Here is a 25,959-nt window from a genome sequence, read left to right as displayed (position 1 = left end):
GAATAATTATCCGAAATTATCCACATGGAAACGTTCACCGCGCTCTAGTTGCCTTTACGTAGAACAAATAAAAGCGCGCACCCTCTTCCGTTCTGTTTAAGTCCGATTTCAGATAAAATCCGCATAAAAGAAAACGACTCGCGCACACCCACCGTCGATTCTATCAGCCGGTCGGCTCGTGTGTGCCCGATCATGGTAAAGCAAACACACGTATCGTCTACCAGGGTGTACCGATGCATCGCAGGAAGAAAGGAAGAAGATTGGTGGTACTCGCAGCCTGGCAGGGTATAAAGGTTAATGAGCGCGCAGGCGCAACCTATTATTTCAGCCCGTTGGGTTTGTACGTCCCTCTCGCTTGCGCGCTGGCGGGATCCCCCGCCTGTTACCCCTCCCGATTCGCTTGGTCCTTGTCCGTCTTCCCGACTGAGCACTTTGCCGATCTCCTTCTCGCCAAAATCGGACCGCCAGCGGCACGAGGGGGGAAAACGAAGAAAGCAGAGGAGGTCGCGTGAAGAGGACGGAGGAAGAACGAGAGGTGCAGGGAGAGTGCGAGGAAGACACCGCGCCGAGGGAGGCAAGAGGGAGCGTAAAGATTCTCAAGAGAAGGGAGAAGTGGCAGACCTTGAGCTGCCACGAAGCTCTGGACGTCTTCATCCTGCCTCAAGCTGTGCTCGAAGAGAGAAGTCTGCCGGTACGCTGTTCACCTCGACCGCGTGCACGCGCGCGCGCGCGCGCGCCCGCCGCGGTGGCGGACGGGGAGATTTCGCGAAATCCTTTAAATTCGTACGTAACGCGGGCCCGTCGTGGCTCGAAGGACGCCGGCTTCGATCAGCGGCAGGCTCGCCGGCTGCCGGCGGCATCGCCAAGAAATTCGAGAAATCGAACTCTCTCCGCTATGCTCGCACGATCTCGAGGTTCTCACGTAAATCCCAACCGCGAACATTCGCTTCCGAGAAATATTTTCAACGAGCGTAATTCTCTCTTCAGCGTTTACACGCATTAGTAAATTACCATTGCTCACTACCGCTTTCACCAACGTATTAGTACTATTTTTTATTAACAATTCTGGAATGCATATTTTTAACATATAATTAATAGTACACAAAAATATGAATTTAAATTTACGAGTAAATAATCTGAAGCAAAAATAGGAGTCAGGGATAATATTCTCTTGAATAGAAAAGTATATTTAATAATATTCTTTAACTGGTCATTCACCGCCATGTTCTACGTTTTGCATAAATTTTCATCAGTCATTGGCCGAAGATCAGCACTATTGCACTCTCGGGGCGACGTAGTTTTTCATGATACCGATTACTTGCATATAATTTTCTAATATTCCGTGACACGCACAGTTTATTAACAAGAAACTAGCATTAGATATGATAAGTCTTTCGTGCTAGATTTTTTTAAAACGTAAACTTGCGGTAGTTACTGCCATTTGTTGAGAATTTATAAAATTGTCAGGAAACCTTAAGTACGAACTTTTCACGTAATTTGAAATTCTTCAACCTTGTCGATCCTCGGCCTTGTCTAAAAGCCTTGTTTTAATCTTTTTTATATTTAAGAAAAATGTTGTTATAATAGTTATCTCTCTCTAATATTGGTTATGAAGTGATAAAGTTTGTGCCTTTCGAAAAAAATTTGTATAATCATTCTGGCGTGGAAGCATATATTTTTACATTCGACACGGGGGTATGCACCCAAAATTAAGCGACGACGATCGCTATTATGCGTCGTCACGATTTCGCCGCATTCTCGGTGTAGTTTTTCGTTTCTCTCCCGCGTTTGTTGGCTTTTCCTGATACCTCTGCATTCGTCACACTAGCGACCCTTTGCCTTCTGTTTGTCATCGCTATAATAGCGGATCCTTTTCTTTCTGTTTGTCACCGAGTATACGTGTGCGACGTCCGATCGTCGCCAATCCCAGGAGAGGCGTGCACCGTCTCCAGCGAGAATGTATCGTGTGCATGTAGAAACCGCGTCCCTTAAAAACGACCGATTCCAGTAGTCGTTTTCGCAAAACAATCTCGATACTAGTAATTACTAACCGTGCGCGACTTATTACAATAATAAAAAAGTAATTTGCTTCGTAAGCATGAATGTCGTCGGGAGAGAATGCACTTGCATTTCTGGGTTTTCGAGATAGAAGAAGAAATTTCAATTAAGAAGCATCGTTTTGTGAAACTAGTCATAATTCAATGGCATCTCTCGTAATATTGTAAAATGAACATTATATAAAATATTAAGAGGTAAATATCTTGTTTTGCGCGAAGAATCAGGCAAACAGGAAACAGACACATGTTTAATATCTCTGAAATTATTGTCGCTCCGCGTGTACTATTATGTTACTCACGAACCAAGACATCGGCGACAAGCGTGGATCGCGACGGCTCGTCGACGTTACAAAAGATCGAGCCATGGTGGGTCAACTGCGAGAGCGGATTCTCGTCTTTCACCCTGCATGTGCGCACACGCGCGCACACGCACATAGCGCAAGCCGCGTGCAGACGTCTCTTTTTTTTTCCTCTTCTCTCCGTTCCGTAGGTCGCAGATCAGGTCGGGGCCCTTTGTGAGCCCGATATACGTCACACGACGTGGTCCGTCGGGTGGGACGGCGGTGTCGGAAGAGGGTGAGATTTAATGCCGTTCTCCTTCCCCCTGCCTATAACACGCGTTCTCCCCCTATCGCTCTTCTCTCCTTTTGCTCGCTTCGCGCATCTCTCCGCGCTCGCTACACGTATCGTGCCGCACTCTCGCTCCGATCCGCTTTTGTGGCAACCGTTAAATTGGCTCTTCGGGGTATGCATCTGTCGCTAATACCCGAGGCGAACCCACCGACCATGGACCACGAGAGTGCTCCGTGATTTCACGACGGGGACGATTTTCGATGTCAAAGGTCAGCGATATACTAACCCGCTCTGCCTTAAAGTTCCACAATCGAAGTATATAATTTATGCATAATGATATCATGTCGCGTCATTTTTTACATATTAATATTGAATAATTTATTATTTAATATAAATAGTATTAATTAATATAATTTTTTTGGGTTAAATTTTTTCATTATTCGTTTAATAACAATAAATATCAATTTGTTGAGTTTTATGATTGATTTATGAGTTTTATGATTACAGTGATGCAAATCTTTAGATCAGTATAATATAATTTTCATGCAATACATGATATCTCATAGTTTTTATCGGCATGCAAAACTTCATGTCTCATGTAATCACCGTTAATTAACATTTTCCGCTTTGCTTGTCAACGACTCGTATATCAGTTGCGTGCGAGGTATTACACTTCGCGCCACTCGAAAACGTCGGTATACGTCGGGCGAAAGAAGGGAAGAACTAATTAGTCGTTCGGAGTACGGCAGCCGAGATTTAATTACAGACGAGCAGACCGAAAGCAGCCGAAGCCAGTGGTCCGTGGCGACGCATCCGGTGCTCCCTCGCACACGAGCGATTCGAGTATATGTAAATCATTGCCCGCGCGCGCGCGCGTAATCTCGCGGACGGTTCTTCTTATCGCGGCGCGCGTTCGTGGAGTTCCACATTGTGTATTCAACGGGGCGGAACTGACGGCGGCGGCATTGGGACTCGGGACGCGCTCCTCCGCGAGTAACCGTCGCGATTTTGCTATTTAATTAACCGGCCGAGTATCAATGGGAGGCATCTTAATTCCTCGGTACGTACGAGTCACGCGGGCCGAAACACGGAGCTGAAAGTCAGTAGCTTGTATCGCCAACCGCAGGTGCTATCACGATCGGAGTGTCTCTTCTCTTTTTTCTAAACTCCATCTCCCGACTCACCGCGGTGATTCCCCTCACGGTCGTATAGCAATCATCGTTATCTCAATCTCGTTTCCACGCATGGAAACGTTTCTCTATTAAGTCCGCATTGCGGGTGAGAGGGCAGCGGCGACCACGGTAGGCAAAATCATCGTATAAATTACTCTCATCGCTATCCGCGATGCGCGAACACCGGTACCTCTCGTGCAACACGAGCGTTTTCATTTTTCCCGATTTCACCGTGATTACAATCTTCCGTGTCGCATCTACCACGATCCAGGTCAAACTGTGACGTCGATTTATAGTGGATCATCATACGAGCTTCAGTCTCATTAGGTTTTAGTAATTATAGTCTCGTCGGGAGCGTTCGGTTCTTACATAAGATGCCGTACATATAATGGCGATATATCACCGTTTTAATCGTTCTCCCTTGTCTCGATATCATCGAGAGATAAGCGAATGTAGGAATCATCCAGCTATCCTGAACGATTCTGAGTTGCCTCGGGATTACTTCTTTACTTTTCTTACTGCAGCTCCGGTATTTATATTTCTGTGTAGGTCAGATATTTGTCGGATAATTTACTACGCTTCTCGTTACTATGTAAAACGAACTAACCGTTGGACATTTTTATTTAAATTTATCAGATGGTTTCGAGAATAATTCTATTAAATTTAGATCCGACGTCAATACTTATATTCTATTTTTCTTCGAAGTAATCTGGAATTAATTAAAATAATTCAATTTCCAAAGAATGTTGCTTTCGCTTGCAGGCGCGTGTAGTTTATTTTATTTTTACGTAAATTAACTGTTCTTTATAGTTTATTTTATCTTTATAGATTAACTGTTAGATTCAAGATTGAAAACATACTTTTATGGGCAAAATTATTATCGAGGTAAATTATTATTGAAGTAAACCACACTTGCATCAACTCCTAAATTAAAATTTAGAACACACTTTTATTTGACTACAATAGATCTTAGAGGGTCTTTGTTTCTAGAATTTCCTTTACAAAAACTTCCAATTCTTTCCACGTAACTGGTGACGAGAGGAGTCTCAAGTCTTTTGCAGAGCTTCGCGATCCAAGATCGAATGTGTGATCGAGTGTGTAAGTGCGAGAGCAGGCCACCAGCAGAGCTTGGACCACCTCGACCGCCGGTGTAGTCGGGGTATAACCGTTTTCTCTCTTTCTCTCTTTCTCTGCCTCTTCCTCTCGCTGACCGTTCTCCCTTCCTCTCACGGGATCTCCCGCCTCAGACCGACACCACGATCAAAAAGAGAAGCTGAGACGGGGCCAGGACCGCCGCGGAAAGAATGCGTGGGCTGGACATAATGATTTGGACTTTGTCGGCCGGTGGCACGGACGACGAGCGTTCGTGAAACTAGATTAGGACGCGATTATAAATATTCAACGCCCCGAGATTACAAGAACGTCTACATATCTGTCGTACGGGATAAATAATAACAATACGTTCTTTTACTGAATAAAATAACAAGTTAATTAAACGAGGTTTCTCGTTGTTATATATCTAGATTAATAAGAGATAAATTTTTAAATCGGATGATTAAGAACGCAAATGTAGAGTTACGAATATGACAAGTGTTTTGCGTGCATATAACTCAAAGAATCTCAAAAAATAACAAGTTAATTGAACGAGGTTTCTTATTTTTATATATCTAGATTAATGAGAGATAAATTTTTAAATCGGGTGATTAAGAACGCAAATGCAGAGTTACGAATATATGACAGTGTTCTCCGTGCATATAACTCAAAGAATCTCTAGAATAATTTAATTACTCAATTAAATAACTTGGCGTAATTTTAAGTCTGTGCGGTTGGCATCGATAATTTATGTTCGCCAAATGACTTCATATGAGCTTGCCAGTCCATGAGACGCGAGAAAATCGAGTCCTTAAGATCGCTCTTTGCTGCTTGAGTAATTGCACGGCGATTTCCCGGAGGCGAAAAACATTTGCGGCCTGTGATCAGGCGGCGATCGTGAAGATTTCCTGCGATTTACGGTCGAAACGACTGTTAATCAGAATGAGACCACCAGCGCCTGGCTCGGTGTCGGAAGGGAAGTCGCGAATTAAAGTCGCAGTCGGGGACACAACTTTACGAACGTTCTCCAGAATGCGGGTCCGCTGCGGGACGAAGCGATATTAGCCTAATCGTTCGAAGTTGGCTCACCAAAATAAATTGGCTTATTTGCATGGGAATTAGGAATCCCCTGTGGACTTCGGCGGGGTCCCATGTATGTTGCCCCGGCCATCCTCGAATGTCGCCGATAACGGGATTCTCCGTAAACCTGCTGTCTCCTTCTTTTCCCATCCACGATCCGCCTCTCTTTCTCGGGCACGCATCTCACGAGCCGCCAGGACGCGCTGAGAAGACGCGAACGAGATCTTACGTACTTTATGAAACTTTAAGACCACTGTTCAAATTAGAGTCTTCTTATTCATGAAATCTCCGTTTCGTTACACGGGGGTTCCAGATGAATATAAGGATATCTTTATTATTCCATGGCGTCGACAAGTCGCCGAGTGTCGACTACATCAATTTTTGCGAGAAATTTGTTACGGGATGATCCGGTGAAATATGAGGTAGGTGCGTTGAATATCGGGTCAACGTACGCTAGTACGTAGCAGTCTCTGAAGAGCACTTAAAGATTGCAGCAACATCAATTAACTAGCATTATATAACACCATATAATATAGTGTTATTAATAATACAGGGTCTATGTAATCTTTTCAGGCGGAAGCTTCTTAGAAAGAAGCCCATATAATTTATGTTGTAAAGGTTGATTTATATGTATAAATTAATGAAAGGTTCTTCCATCAATACGCGGATTACATACAAATTGGGCGAATATGAAAATTATCTGCAGATTTCTATCGTTGTATCGGTGCCACAATTATTCGCAATTAAAGATATTCAAAAATAATGACGAGGTTGCTGGACGGTAATTAAGCTCTCGATATCGCTAAAGTTTCCAGTACTGCCGACGGGATATTGCTGCTATAGCTCGCGGCACACATACACATACATACGCTTAATCAACAGTGACTGGGACTGTACAACAGCAATTAACATAATATTACCTATAACGTAGCGTTCCTAATGGGATATTTATTGCGGTCTGGCTGCTGCGCGAGGCTTCGCACATATCGTGCGAACAGATTTCCCTCTTCTCCCGAACTCTCTTCTCACCGTCGATTTTTATTTTCTATTCCCATATGCTACGTATGTATACGCATCTTATGGCGCGGCCGGGGAAAAGGGAGGAGGATGCATCTGCGTTGCGTTGCGGAGCACGTCGGCGCGCCCGCTATTGCATTCTGGCACGAGCTCACCGTTATCCGCGCAACTAAACGATTGCGTAGTCCCGCAACTGGTCGCTTCCGGCTGATGCCGCGAGGGAAGTTTGTGTGCGCTGGCGCGCGCTTCTTCGGTAACATTCTACGGGAATAACGATAATTTCCCCGCGTTTATGGTCCCGCGGTGTTTATAAGAAGGCCGGTGGTGGTCGCGTCGATTGACGTTTTACGGCCGTTTTATGGCGGCCGTTATCGTGCGCGGTGGATTCCCGAAATTAGAAACGAAAACGAGCGCGCTGCGCCTCTCAGCGAGAGGATGGCGAGAAGAGGACTCTCGTTAGAATCAAGGATCGCGAAGAGAGAAAGGAGCGGCGCAGAAAGGAAGAGTTGGGTGCATGTTCCGTGCTCCACTTGGAGGAACGGAACATGAGACACTTGAGAATGCCACGTTGCCATCGATATCTCTGTTTTTTACAAGTGGAATGGAAACTTTCTTCATCATTGATAACGCTAACTAGACTCGGAGATATGCTACGATGCCTTTCGGCCCGATTAACTTTACGAGCGCATTTCCGGGTTAAAAAGTGCTTTTATGGCGCCACGAACACGCATTACTTCAAAGAAATGATATCGTCTCTCTATTATGCGCGTGTCTTGATGCCCGAAAATTTTTTTATATTTATTTGAAAGATTCAGTCAAAACATCTGTGGGAAATAAAATCGACACGATGCGATGATCGGTTAGGCCTTTTTATGAGCGGTCGGCGCGCATGATGGACATTGCTTATGTTACGGCAGCTGTCTTCGATATCTTAACTGGCTTTCTTCGCACATGTTTTTCGGGTGACGTGCACTGTCCAAAAAAGGATTCGTGCTGGTGTAAATGTAAACATCGAAACGACGATGTTCACCAGATAAAAATTCGAAGGCATCCCACATATATTATATATATTGTCATGGATGTTATAATCCTAAATATCTTCATGTTATTCCAATAATTTATTTCATCGTGGTAGAGTATCTTTAAATATATAAAAGTATTTAAATCCAAGTTTGATTTTATAAAGAGAGTATTTAAATAAAAAAATAAATAATTTAATATTAATATCTTATATTAAATCAAAATATGCTAAGTTTTGACGTAATGTTTAACAGTCAATAAATTTATATACATATATATGATTAATCTCATATCTTATAGAATTAAAAGATTGAACTTATAATATTAAATTGAGATTACAAATTATACATATCGGTATAATAATTTTGTGATCTCGATTATGAGTTTAATTTTTTTAACTTTATAAGATATGAGATCAACCAAGCATGAGATTTGAACGGTTCAACGATCGTAATTGGCGAGTTGTCGATCACTGAGATAGTACATGAGAAAATTGAGCTTCCTTTACGAACGATTTTCACATCCTATATTGAATTGGATTGAGAATTTTTCGATATTTTTGTAGCAACAGGTCTCGACCGCATTCATAACCACGAACACATTATCTACCTACCTAAGAGAACGTCTACATTGTTTCTCAGAGAGAAAGGCGGAAGTAGCATCTTTGTTTGTAAGATTTTAAAGATAGAAGCAAGTACATTGCGTATGAGAACACAAATAGAAAGCAACAACTGCAAAAGTGCGTATCGATCGAACGAAAGAATCCGCGAAGCGTGGAATGTACTCGTAGAACGCGAAGAAGCTTCAAGATTCGCATAAAATATTTCGTCTGACATATCGTTAAGAAACTTAGAAACGCTAATATAAAGGTATGTTATTTTATTAATGAGATAGAACGCACTTCAGGGAATATATTTTCAGCGATATTTTTCGCATTCGTTTATTCCGATTCCTTTACCGCGCAGAATAAGCTGTTAGTCCGTCGGAACCTTAACGACGTTCGATAAATCGTAAAAAGGTCCCTCTACACCTTTTTCTGGATCGATTATCGAGCCAGACTCAAGAAGAGTAGCCTTCACCCGAGAGAGGAGAAATAAAGAGAGAGAAAGAGCGTTTGCTCACGCGCGCACGCACATACACGCGAGCAGATACCCGCGGGAGAGCGAGAGGGACATCGTCGGAGAGCCTAAATACAGGTTCGAAAAGGAGAAACGAATTACCTACGAATCAGTCCCCACCAGCCCTCTCCGTATCGGTCTTCTGCGAGCGGTCCCTTTTATCCTCTTCTTCCACTTCGCTAGGGAAAACGACCGCGGTCTTCTCACCCGGAGGGACTACCTTGTATTCCCTCTTCTTTTCCCTCCCCCTTCTCGTGTCCTCTCTTCCCCCTGTCCACCTGCTCCCTCTCTCTTTCTCAGCGTCTTTTCACAGTTCCCCTCGCCTCTGGAACGTCTCCATTAGAAGCCGTCGCGCCTTCGGGGTCCGCGCGGTCTCCTAATTTGCCTACCGATCCGCACGATTTCGCTCCAGGTATCATGATTCCTGCCCCGAAGATCGAGCATGCGAGACACGAAGCACCAAGCAATTTATTTTGAGCCTTTGGTACTTGCGGATTGCAGGCGCTTTGTTGGCCGTCCCTCCCTCTGCTTTCGTGGTCCTGCTGGTCCCTTCCCCTCCCCCCCCCCCGTCCGTCTTCCCCCTCGCACACCTTCCACCATCTTCACCGACCGCAATCTTCTCGCCCGAGGTGAACCTGGTATTCATCGTTCTCGTTAGTCGTCGAACATCTTCATCGGGAGCCAATGGATACCGCGACGTCTTAATAACGCGCCTGCCGATCGCCGGGCTTTCCTTCCCCTTAATCATTCCGATTCTCACGACTCGCACGTCGCGGACCGGTATTTTGTTTTGCTTGCCTCCCCCGGTTGCAAATCTTTAACTCTTGGTTGGTGCACGATAAGCCGTTACGAAACCCTATCCATAGTAGTGTAGTGAATTTCTCGTATCACATTGTTGACAACTAATATTTTCTTGCTTTATTTAGTATTTTTAGCTTTCGTCATAAAATGTAGAGAAAAACATTAAATGCATATGGTTTGTATTTTTTTATTCTGTAGTTCTTGAATTTTCAATGAATTTATGTATTATGCACTAACAGTTTATGGTAACTATTTGGACAGAGTTAGTTTCTACATCACGCTTTTGTTATAATTATTCGAGGTGACATAATAAATTGTAAAGTGTGAGTTATTTATATATGTCTCTATATACGAGCGAAATATTATTATGTTTAACAGTGCATGAATTAAAAAAGCCTAAAGGTTAACAAGTAACCCGTCAATAATATATGAAGTGAATTAATGGTAATTTCTAGAAATTCTCTCTCTCTCTCTCTCTCTCTCTCTCTCTCTATTTCTCTTTCTCTTTCTCTCTCGGTGATGCTCATTGAGTATTGAACCCAGCAAACCGATCAGGCGAAACGCTGTTTATCTTTATTACCAACAATTTCCACGCTTAATATGATATGCGCTTTTTCTGCAGAGCTTCTCGTTTTTAAGCAAATGCGAAAGGACATGCTTTTATCAAACATTTCGTCGAGTTTTGCAATGTATTCGTAAGTACGATATTTGTTTCGAACTACAGACCGCGTATTGCCAGTCGGTATATGATTTCACCTTTCCTCAGGGATATTCGCAGATAAACGTGCATGAAAATCGGTAATCACAGTTCGCATATCGCGGCGCACGCTCTCTCGCTTTTGTCCTGCTTTTCGCTGTTTCTCTTCCGCACAATTTGATAAATATCCCGCGCCCGCCAATTCCGTAGAAATCGTTCGGTCGATCCCCGGAATAACGTGCTCTCGTAATTTGCAACAAATAATGATATTAACGTCGTCCATCACCTGCATACGAGAATGCTCGTGCGGCTGCGCGTTACCAGGCTTAAAAATCAGATTACATCTAACTTATCCTCCGGCGTAGAGGAAAAGAGAGAGAGAGAGAGAGAGATTCCCTACGGCATAAATCACACTCGGACGTGCGCGTTATGCGCGCGCAACGTGTGCAATAGAGAATGGATGTAATTAGAGCGCGCGTGTCATCTACGCTAAAATGCAGTCCGAGGCTCATTACCGAGGTGCGCGGTAAAAAATGCAGCCGATCATCAATCTTTGTGAGTCTTCCACACGAAGGTAATGCCCTACTTATCAAGCTGCCAAGTCGACGATAAACTCATCCCTCGCGACTTACGTTGCCGCCGCCGAAAACTCTGTAATCATCCGCCGTAATTACTAAATAAGTTAGCAAGGCTTGATAATACATTGCAAGAGTTGATTCACGACGCTCGTATCAGCGAGTCGTGCGATACCCGTATAAACACAATCTCTCAGTATAATATTCCTATCATGATGCTTGAATTATCATTTTGATGAACAGAATTATTTGTTGACGATACCTGCCTGAATAACTTTAATGATATCTTTTAATTAGTGGATCCGTACTGCATACTGCGTATTAGGTTCGATCTAATTCACAAGATATAAATTGAATTACAATTTATTTTATATGTATACGTGTTGTAAATTGAAATAATTTCTGTGAATCGGGTCTTGCTTCGAATTCATCAAAAGTCTTCGTAATCATTCGCCCGCCGTAACCTAACGACGCCATAAAGTCGCGTCAGTGGATTGGCGCCTCGTGTCCATGCCGATCTCCATTCATATATCTGATGTATATTGATCCTCGACAATGAGTCCGAGTCTCGCCGATACAGTCCGGTCTCTCCTTTTCAAAGCCGCACTTGACACAGCCTTGACTCCGCGCCAGCCATTACGCACGTGGGCGTCCCGCCCGGAGCGTTCGCGAGCCGCGATTCTCCCGGCTCGCAATTGCACTAACGAGTTTCGCAACGCGCGGCGCGGCGGCGAGTGGCCCCGTAGAACGCATCGAACTGTAATGAGGGGAAAATTAGCGGCAGCGCCCCGGCACCCAGGATGGCGGCGGCGGCGGCGCGGTTGCACCGCTTGATTTCTTCGTGTAAAGCGATTAGCGTAGCAGCAACGCAGCCACACCGGCTCGCGCACCGTCGAGAGACTTCCTTATGTCAGGGGCGAGGCACAACCAAACGCCCGCCTGCACTTATGCGAGCCGGCTCGTACTTAAGTCGAGTTAGGCGTTAGTTAAGCCGGGCCAAGGGCTACCTTGAGCGAGAGGAGCACCGGCCACCCTGCGGCCGCGGTGCCGGCCTCGCGATACGACCGTGGAATGCCGCGCCGTTTTCCTCTTTCTCTCCCTGATTGATGCCGCGAGCCACGTAACTCTCTCGTATACGACGTACTTACGACGGTCGGAGGAAAATCCGGCCTCCTTGAGCAACAGTTTCGCGAGAGCGCTCTGGATGTACCGGTCGAGATATTCTTGTATCAACGCGATCGTAAAGCGCGCGGGGCACGGGTGTGTCGACGATTTCAGACGAAAGATGCATTTCTGCTTCTTATGAATAACTTTCTGGAACATATCTGTTATTGCCTGTTCGGAATCTTTCAGTAATAATCTCGTGTACGATTAACTAATTTTTTTGCCACAATACAATCGAAGCGTATTAAAAGTTTTGTGCATTTATAACACGTTTATCATCAGTTCGCAACTTCGCAAGCGTAGAAACATTGAAATGTTATTTTTCACCAACGATATAGTTATCGTCTCTGTTCCACGTTGCGTCTTACTTACTCGCCTCGGCCAATACTTGTGCCAGAGGTTAACGAAGTAAAGGGCAGGGTCTTTGCCAGGGCATTTATCGTCACGATAGCGAGCCAAGGGTTGAATCACGACGTTCGCGTATCTACGAGCGTATGTACGTGTGCAAGAGGAAGGTGCGGTAAGCAAATCGAGGCGGGGGGGACGAGAAGGCGAAGTTACTTCTTATTTATGCCGCGTGCTTACCGTGACTTCAGGGTCTGCCGACTTCGGTGAGTCGTATATCGTTTGTGAGAGGGAGAGAGAAAGAGAATTTATGCACATAACGGCCCTAATACAGGGTTACGCATGTACCAAGCGTTATACGGCAAAGAGAGAGGGAAAGAGAGAGAAAGGGGGGCGGAGAAAGGGAGAGAAAATAAAGAGAGTCAACTCTCAGTCTACGTCTTAATTTCATACTCGATATAGCTAATAATTCCACGTCGTTTTGATGCCGATCGCATATCGTGCTCGCGACGGTCAATTAACGTTTAACCTTGACGAGTATCGCCTTGCATGTGCACTCAATCTAGTGCATGCACGTCCGGAACATGCTATAGACTTGATTGAGCGATGCGGAATTGTTGATGGAAAATTGGATATGCGATAACGCTATGGTATGATTCGCGACAGATTGCTAATCGTCACCTCAATCTTAACTTTATCAACACTATCGGAAATGGCAATATCATGTTACGTAAAGTAAAACATAAAAAGGTAAAATGTAAAATTTATCAAGTTAAGAGAGTACGAGTATAATATAGATTTTTAACCCTAGAACGCATGTATCATTTTTTTGACCTTCTAACGCATGACTGGGGGCAATATCGACCCCACGCTTTATTTGATCGTAAAACCGGTCCTACAGAAATAAAGGGCCTTTAAACCTACATGAATTTCTTCGTTTTTTAATAACGAAGAGAATGGTATGCGGTAAATTTAATTTTACTCAAGTTTAGTTAGTGAAAAATCCATTTAAAGACCGAAAAACGCAGAAAATCAGCAAAAACCTCTTTTTTTAAACAAAAATTTGTATCTTTTTTTGTAATCAACCAATTTTCAATTTTCAAACGGGGTTTTAAAGAGGACACATTAGACTATTAGAAAAAAATTGTCATCGCTATGTTCTGTTAAAAAAATATATTTATTTGGGACTATAAAAATGAAGAAATTCGCAAAGTTGAAATATGGAAAAAGTCGATGAAAAAACCATAAAAAATTGTATTTCAAGTATTATTTTATTTTTATTTGATACAAAATAGTAAAAAATATGAAAAAAATGAAACATTATATCGCCCAGCCATTTTCTGCGAAATGTCAATCTTCTATAGGCAACGGGATTTTTACCGACTAAGTTGTGTGATATTTCGTCTTAAATAATATTTATGACTATTTATGCTCAGATTACGTAATAATACATGAAATATATTGATTCTAGCAAAAAAATAAAATTAGCTTACCGTGACGAAACTCAAACGGCAACTCACGACTGGGGTCGATATCGACCCCACGCCCGCTTTGCGACTGTGCTACTTCACTGCTAGCGAACAACTAACGCTGCGCCCGACATAACCCTACTTTTAGAGAGTTGAAATGAATTATGGTTCAGGTCCTGAGTCAATAATGTCACTCGCTAGCTCAGGAGCGTAGTTCAAAGTTCGCCTGGGGTCGAAATCGACCCCTCTCATGCGTTCTAGGGTTAATTCTGTAATAATGATCTACAGTTTTATAGACCGACATCAAATTTTTGTAATCATAATAATAGAAATTTTTGTAGTGCGAGATAATGAAAAATATTACTTAAAATGTTTTTAGCGTCTTATTTACTTAGCAAATTTGTAAAATAATATTATTAATCACGTGATTATAAGTGATGTTGCTATTATATAATTAGATAGCAAAATCTCCGTCTCGTATACTTTCGCATTTCATGCCATCGCACTATCCTATGATACATCCAAATGCGTTTATACATGTGCGTTTCCGTATGTGTACTCTTGCCGGAGATACAATGAAACATCACCATGTGAGAAACACTCAGGTGCGCGGTGAATATTCACGGATGTTACTCAATGCGTGAGAAATTATGATCTGTAAGCTGAATAGGTTGAAGTAGGTTTTCGCCCGCAGTGAAACAATAACAATGGAGTCTTATTTCGCAATTTTTCCTAAATCTTCCGTGAATTTATCGCCGTTTGTGTTCACGATAATAATTCGCGCTTACCACAAGCAGTTAACTATCAATGGTACATCAAAGCTATTTCGTGGGATGACAATATGCGCCATAACAGAATTCGATACATCCATTCATACAAAGAATTTATGCTGTAAGAAGAGTCGCCCGTCGGAAAACACGAACATTTAAACGACGAAATTGCGTACCAGATAGAATGTCATGTCCCATGCATAAAAGTTTTCTTTACGTTTATTACATACATAGCCGCCGAATGAGAAAATTTCCATAATTCCATAAATGGATCGTTATACCGAAGGCTGAAGTATGACGTGTTGATTACGAGAACTTTTCGTGCATGCAGGTATCGGATGGCTATATTTTTCTGGCGGAAGAAACGAGCAACGTGAACATTCTTCCTTTTTTCTTTTCGGACTACACTGCTGCATTGTAACACGCGATACATTCAACCTGGCGAAATTATTTAACCTTGTTTTATTCGCCCAATTTGAAATCCAGTTAATATTTCTTTGGCGCCACGGCATATTATATGGCTTTACCTCGCGTGACGCTACGTACGAATTAATGTAAACACTAGTTTTTAAAACACACGCAACACACGATGCATATATCTTGCATATCATATATTACATGTGATAATTAATATAATAGCTTACATCCATTTCGGCAAGAATTTCGATTAGCTGATATTAACTCCATATATCGGAATTACAACATCGATGTGTATTCGGAATTGCTGACTTAAATTAAACATATTAACATGAACAATTTTATTAGTTATTGATCATGTAGGAAATATTTGACTCTCATTGTTCAATAATTAAATATTTTGTTAAAAGTATTATATATGTTGCCCTCTTGTATTATTAATTTTGTCTAAAAATTATAGAGAAATGAAGTGTTTGTAAACTTTACTTATTAAATCTCAACTCATCTTGGTATATTATTATTGACAAGTGCCAATTATTTCTGAAATTGTATATGATATCGTTGATTCATCTACTTCTATAGAAAACAGAGAAGTTTTCTGAGAAACCATCATCTCATGGGAAATAAAATAACGATGTTAATACAAAATTATTCTAATTAGAAAGCTCGTAATACCGAATGCGAAACTTCCTAATGATTGATAATTGCACGATATCGCAGCGAGGGAGATCATAAATGTAACGTCGAGATTAGCGCTTCTGTGATTTCCTTGTTCACGCACTCTCAACGATCAGCGATTAACAATTATAATTATTCGGCCGAGACGCGGCGGGAGACGCGACGAGCGCAGCAAGCCGCTCGACGATTTCACGACGACGGCTTGCATATTCCGCGCCGACGAGGCATTCGCGTTGCTGCTTCGACGCGGCGCGGCGGTTGCAGCCAATTTGCGTACCTCTATAAATACAGGTACTGACGCTGCGCGGCGCGTTACTTGCGTCGGGGAAATATACCTAGGCGTTCGGTACCCGGTGTATGTCCGTATTATACATAATGCATGATTCGCTGCGCATCTCGCCTCCTGCGAGGAGAGAGAGAAAGGGAGAAAAAAAAGAAAGAAAGAGAGAGAGAGAGAGAGAGGAAGGGGGAGGGAAGTCCTGCTAAATCGCATCCTTCCGCTGATTCTTCCTTCCCTTGTGTCGCTCGAATCCGCGGCGGATCCCGCTAATTAAGGGACGAGAGATACTCGACGTCGAATTCTTGAGAGGGCTGCGATAAACGGCGTGTTTCCATTTCCAGGCGGCGAAATACAGTAAAGTCACCCGCGATTATCGTCGTCGAGGTGGGCAGAAGGCGCGGCGTGGTCGGCCGTTTTTCCGCCGATGATTAAGTACCGATAATGACGCGAATAAGTATTCGCGTAATACGCCGGACGATCCGATCCGGTGGCGTCGACCGCGCTGTCTCGTACGAGGAAGATAAATTTCGAGAAGAAGGTAATGAGACTTCTTGCCTCCGGATTCCGTCTTATAGGGACATTCTTCTTGCGATGATCAGCAGTCGTGTAACGCCATCAACCGCGCGGAAAGAATTTCGAACGGTACTGCGTGATGGATATGAATATGCGGCGCAGTTTGCAAAATTTATTGCTCGCGCCTAATGTTTACGATCCTGTCAGTTTTACGAGTTTCGACGAGTGATCGGTTATGTACGATTCGATTAACGATATTGACGTTGACATGGCGGTTTAGACAATCAGACGTCATTTTACGGTTTTTTTTTTTTTACGTCTCCTTGCGTTACTTCAAAATGACGAATAATTGTAATATAATTCTATTACTGTTATTCACTGAGCGTTGGAAGTAATTCAGGATGCGGCATGTCTTCGTTATGTCATCTGCGTACGTTTTACGCCGCGCCGCGCGATCTTTATACGGCCTTAAACGCGGGGTAATTTTCATTCTCGGCAAGACCTAAGCGCGAGCGATCATTTACGCAACGAATGGGGTGTAAACTGTAAATACTTCGCCGTTCTTACTCCCCGTCGTACAGAGTCCCGCTGTTAAGAAACCCAGAACAAGGTCTCTCGCGCCGTGCTTCGCCTTTCTCGTCGTTGCTAACCCAGGGTCGCGGGGGCATCCTATCGCGTAAATCCGCGCGGCAAGAATTTCCAGGGAAGCTACGTCGCGATGCATACATATGCATGCGCGCCTACTGCGTATAACGCCAACGCCGGTAGACATCGGATGGAAAGTAACTGCCAATTAGCTCGAGTCCCCAAGGGAGGAAACTTGAGTACTCGTCGGGCCGAGTTGCACATTTTACCGATGACTCACTTTTCATTGTCCCTGTTCCTCCCACAGTCGATAGTTTCCCAAACTAAAACCCCGCCCGCTACCAGGAAAACGTAACAGCTGACAGCGTAAAAACGTCTTGCAAGCGTGGTAGGAGGATGAAATATGTCTGCGGTTCGCAGGCTTCCGTTCGATATGGACACGCGCGGCGTTCAGTGTTCGCAGGAAAACAACAGATGCGTGAAAAGTATCGAACGAAGTACGGTTTTATGATCGACGTCATAGCGGAGGGACTAAGGGTACTGTACGTTTGCGGTTGTATTTTTTATTTTAATACAATTCAGAAACCACGACGTCCGCTTTATAAGATTCTGAGTAAGCAAAGCTTTTATTTTTTTTTTGTCGCAAAATCCGAGGAAGGTCTATCTTAATCTAACGCGAGAAGCAATTTACAAGACCGCAACGACCCTAATGAGATGCGATACGCGTGCTCGAGAGCGAACATGTACTCGCGTAGCCTTGACGGCAATTAGATAAGCAGGTGATTCGTGTACTCGTCCGGCGATAGGCTACGAGAAGCGGTAGGTGTACGCGCTTGGGTTTCCGACTCGTTGATTCTCGTGCGTCAAGTTGACGCAGAAGTCACCCTGTCGGCATACATATATATTTCTCGACAATCATGCAGAAATCCGGTTCTTACGGTAATCGAATCGGATGACAGGAGTAGGTAAACCGCGCAACGAGTTTTGCGCGCGCACAGGTGCATCGATTACGCGTGTGTCAGAAAATACATTATTTATGAGAGTTGCTCTCCTGACGAAAGCGACTACTGCATCTCTCGTATTTCTACTTTCGCTTCTGTAACCTAGATGTGTCAATAGTTGTTCTTTTTACTTATTATTCCTTTTATAATTTAATGATTCTCGTTACATTATCGTGCGTTCGTATAAGCCATGCAATATTATTTTTATTTCTTTTGTGCACGCAACGAATAAAATTTATATTCAGTATAATCGTATTTACAACACTTAAATGCGAACCAGTAAATGTTGACCATTATAGATTTATCTTCGTAAACTACCACATCTCTTTCTCCAACGAAATAGGCTCACATTATAAATATTGCCATAATTCATCAGCTCATTTTGTCGTGAAAAACAAAACTCGAGTTAGGGTGATATCAGTAACAGCTGGTCCATACGCCTCTTCTGATCGTTAAGTCCGACGTACCCTCGGAAACCTCCATCGCGATGGACGATAGCCCGCTCCTGTACAACGGGCACGCACATGCGAGGCCTGCAGGTGCGCGAGCGCGCGTATACACACGCAGATAACGACGTTCTTGAACGCAGATCGCGACGTAGATTTATCTGGCGCGAAGACCACTGACGCTGTTTCCTCGCGCCACCGACTCCTCCCCTTTGATAATCGTGTGTGTGAGAGGGCCTCCCTCTCTCCCTGTCTGAATTCCGAATGTGGCGAGACACGGAGGTGAGGAGAGCAAGCGAGAAAAAAAAAACTGCAGCATAACCGTGAAGGAAAGGGGACAATGTGTGCTAAAAGATGTTTGAATTAAAATCCAGAACAAAAATACAAAATACACCCAGAATACATTTTAATAATATACAAATTTTTATTCCTTGATTTATAGAGGTTTCGATATTATGCTATTAAGTACTGTAGTTTTAAGAAGATGTATTGAAAAAACAAATCTATTGTTTTTATATGTGTGCAAACATCTGTGTCATTTTATCAGTTCCGCGTTTTTTATTCATGATTTTTAAAACATTAGACTGAAAGCTGTTGATCGTGAGTTCAGAAAAAAGCTTTGTTAATCCAAAGCCAGGGTGAAGGGATTATCGAATTCGCAATATCTGTATAGCAACGGTAAATTTATGTCTTTGCATCAGATCTTCTGTAGACTCTTCATCTTCGGGCATCGTCCTAAGGGCTCATGTATGTACACTTCAGGTGTTTGTATAGGCAGCAGGTAATCGAAGCCATACGATACGCCACAATTTTCTTCGGGAAAAACGAGAAGATTACGTAGTGTATGGCGTCGAGTAACCGGTTGTAGCAGAATCATCTAACTGTTTAAAGCATAGCGTTGATAGATCTGGTCAAATGTGCCGGTCTCTGTGAGAACGCATTTACCGTTTAAAGAAATATTAAATAACCGTATATCTCAATTTGAAGTTTAATATCGCAAGTAGAATTTCACTAATGTATTTGCGATTCATGTCTTTTTTAGAGAAAAAAAGCTGCAACATTAATTTTATATCGCTATTATTTTATTAATGAATGTGATTATATTCGCATTATTGCTACCTATGGCACGCTGGCATTACAATAATTTATAATCGACATGTATCATTTATGACATTCTTGACTCAATGTGCCATTCAATGTACTTACGTAATCGTAAACTTTGAAGACGATTATAATCGCGTTTCTCGCAGCGCATATTTTCTAATTAGCAACAATAGCTGCGTTCAAATCAAGCCGGCATTTAACGGCGCAAATTAAACGCATTGAAATCACGTCTGTCAATCGCGCATTGAAAAATGTCGAGGCTACGTGTACCCGTTGACGTTGCGGCGTGATTTCGATCCGCGATCGATTCGCAAGGTTCGCATCTCGGCACTTCACCATACCATTACCCGCACGAAGAATTAATGTTCGCGCGGGGAATAAATTCCCCTTTACATGGCAAAATAATTCTCGTAAAACGCGCACGCCGCTATATTCATAATTTAATGGCCATAATTTACCGATAGCTATATATCCCGAGCGGTGCTCGTGCCTAGGCAAAATATTACGTACGTCCGTACTTCTTGGCCGCTACAGCGATATAAATGCTCCGCCGCGGATGGGCGGTCTTGATCGCGGCACGTATAAGCAGGTAGGTCAGTTAGCCGGTGAAAATTGCTTCAGCGCGAATCCAAGGTAGTCATCACAGCCCGTCTCTCTTTCGCGCACGCATAGACAATCCCGAAAGCGGTACGCCGTCATTACCATACAGAGAATGCCACACGATGTAAGTGTATCTCGCAAATAATGTCTTAATCTCGGAAACATTATTCGCTAGACGGAGGTACGGAGATAGGCAGAGCCATTGTCTCGATCGGAAGTGTGTTTGTGCGTCATTAATACGTTGAATACTACGCCGGATACAACACATTGTACTACAACAGATTAGACATGAACGTCTGCTATATTAAACCGTTCAAATAATCAAGCACTGTTTCTAGTTTCGCTACGGTTTATTTATTTTCTAAATTATTAGTGAATCTTTGCAAATCTCATAAATCCGATGAGCGAAAAGTTTGCGTAGATTGGATAAATTAAATTGATTTAGTCATCATTCTTTCAATTATTATCGAACAGTCTCTATTACTTATTTATTTAGAAAAACATTAAAAAACGATAAAATACTTGGCGGAAAATAACTACAAATCACATATCACTATTTGATTAAAAGAGATATTTTACGTTGTGCAATATATCAATTTTCTGTAAATATTTATAGTATATCCTACATCATTATCAAATTCCAAAACAATCTTAAAACATAATCTCATGTGATAAATTTCATGGAAGTTGATAAAATCAATTATTTTGCACCTGCACATGGCATTACGGAAGCAAATTATAAAGGAACTAACGACAGAAATAAATGTCAAGTAGTGTTTAGCAATTCACCCATTCGTCAGCCAAAAGCGATAATCACGTAGAAGAGGGCTCCGACCGTTAGAATGACGTTGTTTCACGCGGGTAACGATCCTCGAGATCTCATTTACAGTACAAATTAGTCGTAGGCCGGTCCTCCGTCCTTAATGGCCGGTCGGCACGCAAAGAAGTTAAGTTTAATGAAGACCGCGCGTTATCCGTGACGAACCGTGCGCGCTCGCGTTCGCAGCCGGTGTGTGCGAATGTGTGCGCGCGCGCCCATGCTCTCAGCAGTACGCCGCGGCTGAATGCGACTTAAACGAAGATTTATGCCGCGACGCGTAAATATAAACAACAATGTGCAATCCCCGGGCGCATTGTCCCGCGATGGTAGACGCGTGAGAGTCGGCCAATGCGAACTAATAAGCTCCGCCGTCCACGGCGAGGCGCGAGGGAACGCGCGCGCTCGGCGTTGCGCCTCTCCTTCGCGTGCACGCGGCCTCTGGACGATGGCGATCCGGGCACCGGCTGCCGTGTCTCCCGAGACTAATCGACCGGGGTGCAACGAGCGCGACCGAATCCATCCTCGTCTCCGCGAGAAGGCCGTTTTTTGCGCCTCGCCGGCGGAAATTTGTCTGTCGCTGCCTTAATACACCGGCTGTCAGGCGCGTCGACGGTGATCCATCTCGAGATACTTTTGGCCAAGTAGACGAATTTCTCATTTCTCATACTTCAATTCGTCGTTTTGCGATTTTTACAACGGCACCTTTGGCGCGGCAGCGACAAGCGATTCGGCATTGAGTTTAGAATTCATACCGCTTATTATTTGTTTTTCTATAATATCCGTTCTCACAAATGAATTGGTTTACGTTTAGTGAGATTTAATTAACGTTTATTAAAACTCCCGTGATCATATAAATAAAAAAAAGAACTTTTTGAAAACACTAGTGAGCCGAAAATTAAACGATAGTAGGAAACGAAAAAAATATTCGCACCGTCCGAATATGAGTAATAAAACAAATGTTTAAATCAGGTTTGAAAACAAGAATATATAGCGAAAGAATATATATATAGATATATAGATGCTGCTCGATACGCTACTCGTTTTCGCGATAAATTTGATAGGATTCCAAGAGATGCCACATACGCGCTCACCAAGTATCGTGGAGCGTCGGTGTGTTACCACCGTGAATCATATCCAAAGGAATTGTGCAATTAATTTTCGCGACGGATGCGGGAGCGGCGGATAAAACTCGTAAATCCCATTTCCGCTTTTACGCAGGCAAGCGGCAACGTGTAATACTCACACTTATGTCCTCCATACTGCAATTTCCGACATGCATTAATCCGTGATTGGCACAAATTTCCATGAACGTCGAAAATGTAGATAAAGGAGGCAACGCACATCAAACGACGTATACTGTCACTCGTAGGAAACGCGCTCCGTGCTCGCAATATTCACGTGATACTCTTCCTCGGGTAAATCACACGCTGATCGGCTCAGCAACAACATCGAGATCTTCTTCCTTCCGCGATCATCACTCAAAGAAACCGGTCAATCTCGCCACAAAGACCACATCGGTTGCGCTTCGTTCCGTCGTCTCTGGGGCCTCATTGACTCGCCAATGACACTCACCGAGAGTCACACCACGTTCGCTTCTCTACGTCGTTCCACGTCGGTATACGGCACAATGAGGGAATACGCACACGCGATGCTCACCGCAAGATCGCCGGGAGGGTCGTCGCCACCGCGACACGACGACGGCCGCGGCAGCCGGGGTGGTCCACGGAGCGTGACATCCTCCGTATCGGTCGTCGAAGTCTCCACACTCGCTTTCGGAGAGACTCGCGAACAGACGATGGTCCGGCCACCGGAATCGCGAGTGCCACTTGCCCTCGAAACTCGAGTCGCGCTCTAAAGATCTTACGTCGGCCTTAATCATCCGCGGTCACCCGACTCCGCGACTACGAGACGCCCGCGAAATCGGAGTCAGTTCACTTGGCCGGCTTCGTGAATAAGTCGCTCCACAAAAGCTGTCGCCCGAACGACAGTCGTAGATGCCTGACGTCGTCCCCGTTATCGGGCCCGCACGGAACACACCGCGGCTGAGAAAAAAAGGCCGAGACCACACACACAGCCGCCAAGAGGTGTTCGGGGATCGCCACGGACGTTCTCGGGGAACGGAACGATACGGGCGACCGCGCCGTGGGAGAGAGAGCCAAGCGTTCGCCGGCTCGGGCTGAAACTCACTGAGTCGACTCTTCTGGCTGGTGCCCGGCAGGTCTGCCCCGCGACGCGTCGTGGTGAGGGATCGTGGGGCAGACGGAGAGGGGAGTATAAAACAGGCAGGGAGAGAAGGAGAGAGAAGCGAGAAGCGATGTGGTAGAGCGAGAGACGAGGGCGACGGAGGGTTGTGGGGCCCTAACCAACGTGTCCCCTCCAACCGGCCCACCGGGTGCCCACGGGCACCGACCATTATCTCTTCTCTTAGGCAGCTCTGCTTTGCGCGAGAGACGCTACGTGGGGCAAGGGTACGGGGAGGGGTTGGAGGGCTTTATTATATTTACGAGGCGTTATCGAAGCAATCCAACAATATTGATTCCGCGCCGCGGAGCGATCGACCATCTCAAAGAACGCCCAGCCACGGACCCCTTCTATACCCGCTACATTTATACGCTACCGCAGGGCTCACGGCGCCCTTATTCTTTTCACTCTTGTGCGCTCTTGACTCCGAGACTTTTTATTTCGCTCGCCTTTCGCCTTTAATGCCAGCCGAATGCGATCGAATCGCCGCGCGCACGTTTTCCCCCGCGTGAATTACGCGGTGACCATGGGCCCTCCGCTGCTGCCGTTGCTTCTGTTGTTCCGCTGCTGGAGGTATTAAGGTGGGTGGGGTGCTTCATAAATTCGACTAGTGATCTTGATCGGGATCAGGCCGGTTTAGGGACGGGCAAGGATAATACATTAATTTCATTATGATTCTCTCATTTATGGTTAGTTCGCGTGCAAGGTCGCAGAACGAAAGATAGAAAGACAGAAAAGAAGGGAAAGAACCATTTATTATGTTTTAACATTTTACAGTTTGTCACGCTTTAATCATAAAACTTAATAAGGCTTTATAAATTTGAAATATGTATTTTTTTTGTATAATAGTAAAATTATGTAAAAAATCTCATTTTTATTACTAGGTACAAGACACTAGCGGCATTTTATAGCACATTTATCAAGAAAAGATGGATATCTCGAATTGTTAAAAAAATTTGTCACTAACAATGGCGATTAAAAGTTTGATATTTTCTTATCAAAATATGTTATTTTTTTTACTGAGTCTCTGTTGTAACTACTACTTTAATGGTTCGAGAACCTAAATATAGACGTAATATTTTATGAGTGCTCTGTATGAGAAGTAGGTCAGAGTCCTTGGTCTCTATAATTTTAATTCCGTCGCTCCGAGACTCGATACTTTTATGATAATGTTTAAAGTTTCAAATTCTACCCCGACACCATACAGCTTCGCGCATATAAATTACCTCATTAAGAACAAGAGTAGAAAAACCCATCATATTTTTCGATTCGCACTAACTGCTTCGCGTCATCGTAAACATTATGAAACAACACTGTCCATGTTTTCGCACAGTTACAACTGAAAGGTGTTACATCTTATTTTTACGATAACCATAAAAGGATGTTGTCAGATATTTATCACGTTTACGCATCTAATTTACGCATCTTGATATTGCGCAATTGCACTGTGTTCTACTTGGCGTTGTCGCGTCGCTTAATCGAAAATTTTAATTATAAAGCATTATAAAATATTCTACTAATTAATTTTACAAATAGTCTAATTTTTTGAAAGTTCAGTTTTAGATTAATTTTCTTAAATTCTTCAGTAAATTGATGTTAGAGATAACAATTTGCATTTGTTATAACTTAACTACTTAATACAAAATTATAATATAATAATATGATATTAAAATATGAAATTAATTATAATTATAAAATTAAATTTATATTATAATTATGAAATTATAATTATGAAATTAAAATAGAAGAATGCAAAGAAGAAATAAAGACTACGGATACTTTAGGCTATTTTTGCCTTAATTTGTCAGTTTATGCTCTTAACGTAATCTTCACACATTAATTTCTGCCAAGTCGCCTGTAAAATTACATTTTGTGCTCCGGTGACAACAAGGACAAATGATATCATCAGTAATACCGCCACAGCTGCAATAACGTATCAAGATCGTAAGAAGCGTAACGATCGTCGGCACTACCTTTCAAAGAAGAACTGTCCTGATTACCTCTTACACGCCCATTTGCGTGGTTGCGGTTGGGTCATGTTAGAGACAGAATCTTGTCGCGCGCGCGGATGTGTGGGTGGGTGGATCGCGTAACAACTGATCGTCCTCGCTGATCGGAACGCCAACAACGACAGCGCAGGAAGCTGCGGACGTCCCTGTAGTGTTATCCATTTGTATGACTCTCGGAATTTCATCCGTATTCGATTTAGGCCCGAAGATAACGATGCAGCTTCTCTCTCTCCCTCTCTCTCTCTCTCTCTTTCTCTCTCTTTCCTCGTCTTTTTGCTTCAGCGTACATTTACACTGCAAAGTTTTAGTGTGTTC

General features: G+C 43.4%; 1 protein-coding gene across 1 annotated transcript in view; it reads right to left on the bottom strand.

The window, feature by feature from the left end:
* The window catches only part of LOC112465517 (TSC22 domain family protein 1-like), a 79,052-nt gene extending 55,495 nt beyond the window's left edge, over positions 1–23,557 (bottom strand). The window contains exon 1 of the mRNA XM_025033085.1: positions 22,638–23,557. Within this exon, the coding sequence (XP_024888853.1) occupies positions 22,638–22,700 (63 nt within the window). The 5' untranslated portion in view covers positions 22,701–23,557. The remainder of the gene's footprint in view (positions 1–22,637) is intronic.
* Positions 23,558–25,959: the final 2,402 nt, after the last annotated feature.

This window comes from Temnothorax curvispinosus, unplaced genomic scaffold (genome assembly GCF_003070985.1).
Source record: "Temnothorax curvispinosus isolate PA1 unplaced genomic scaffold, ASM307098v1 QBEX01015291.1, whole genome shotgun sequence".
In the NCBI taxonomy this organism is placed as follows: domain Eukaryota; kingdom Metazoa; phylum Arthropoda; class Insecta; order Hymenoptera; family Formicidae; genus Temnothorax; species Temnothorax curvispinosus.
The sequence above is the reverse complement of the archived record's forward strand: the minus strand, read 5'-3'. Positions and strand labels throughout refer to the sequence as shown.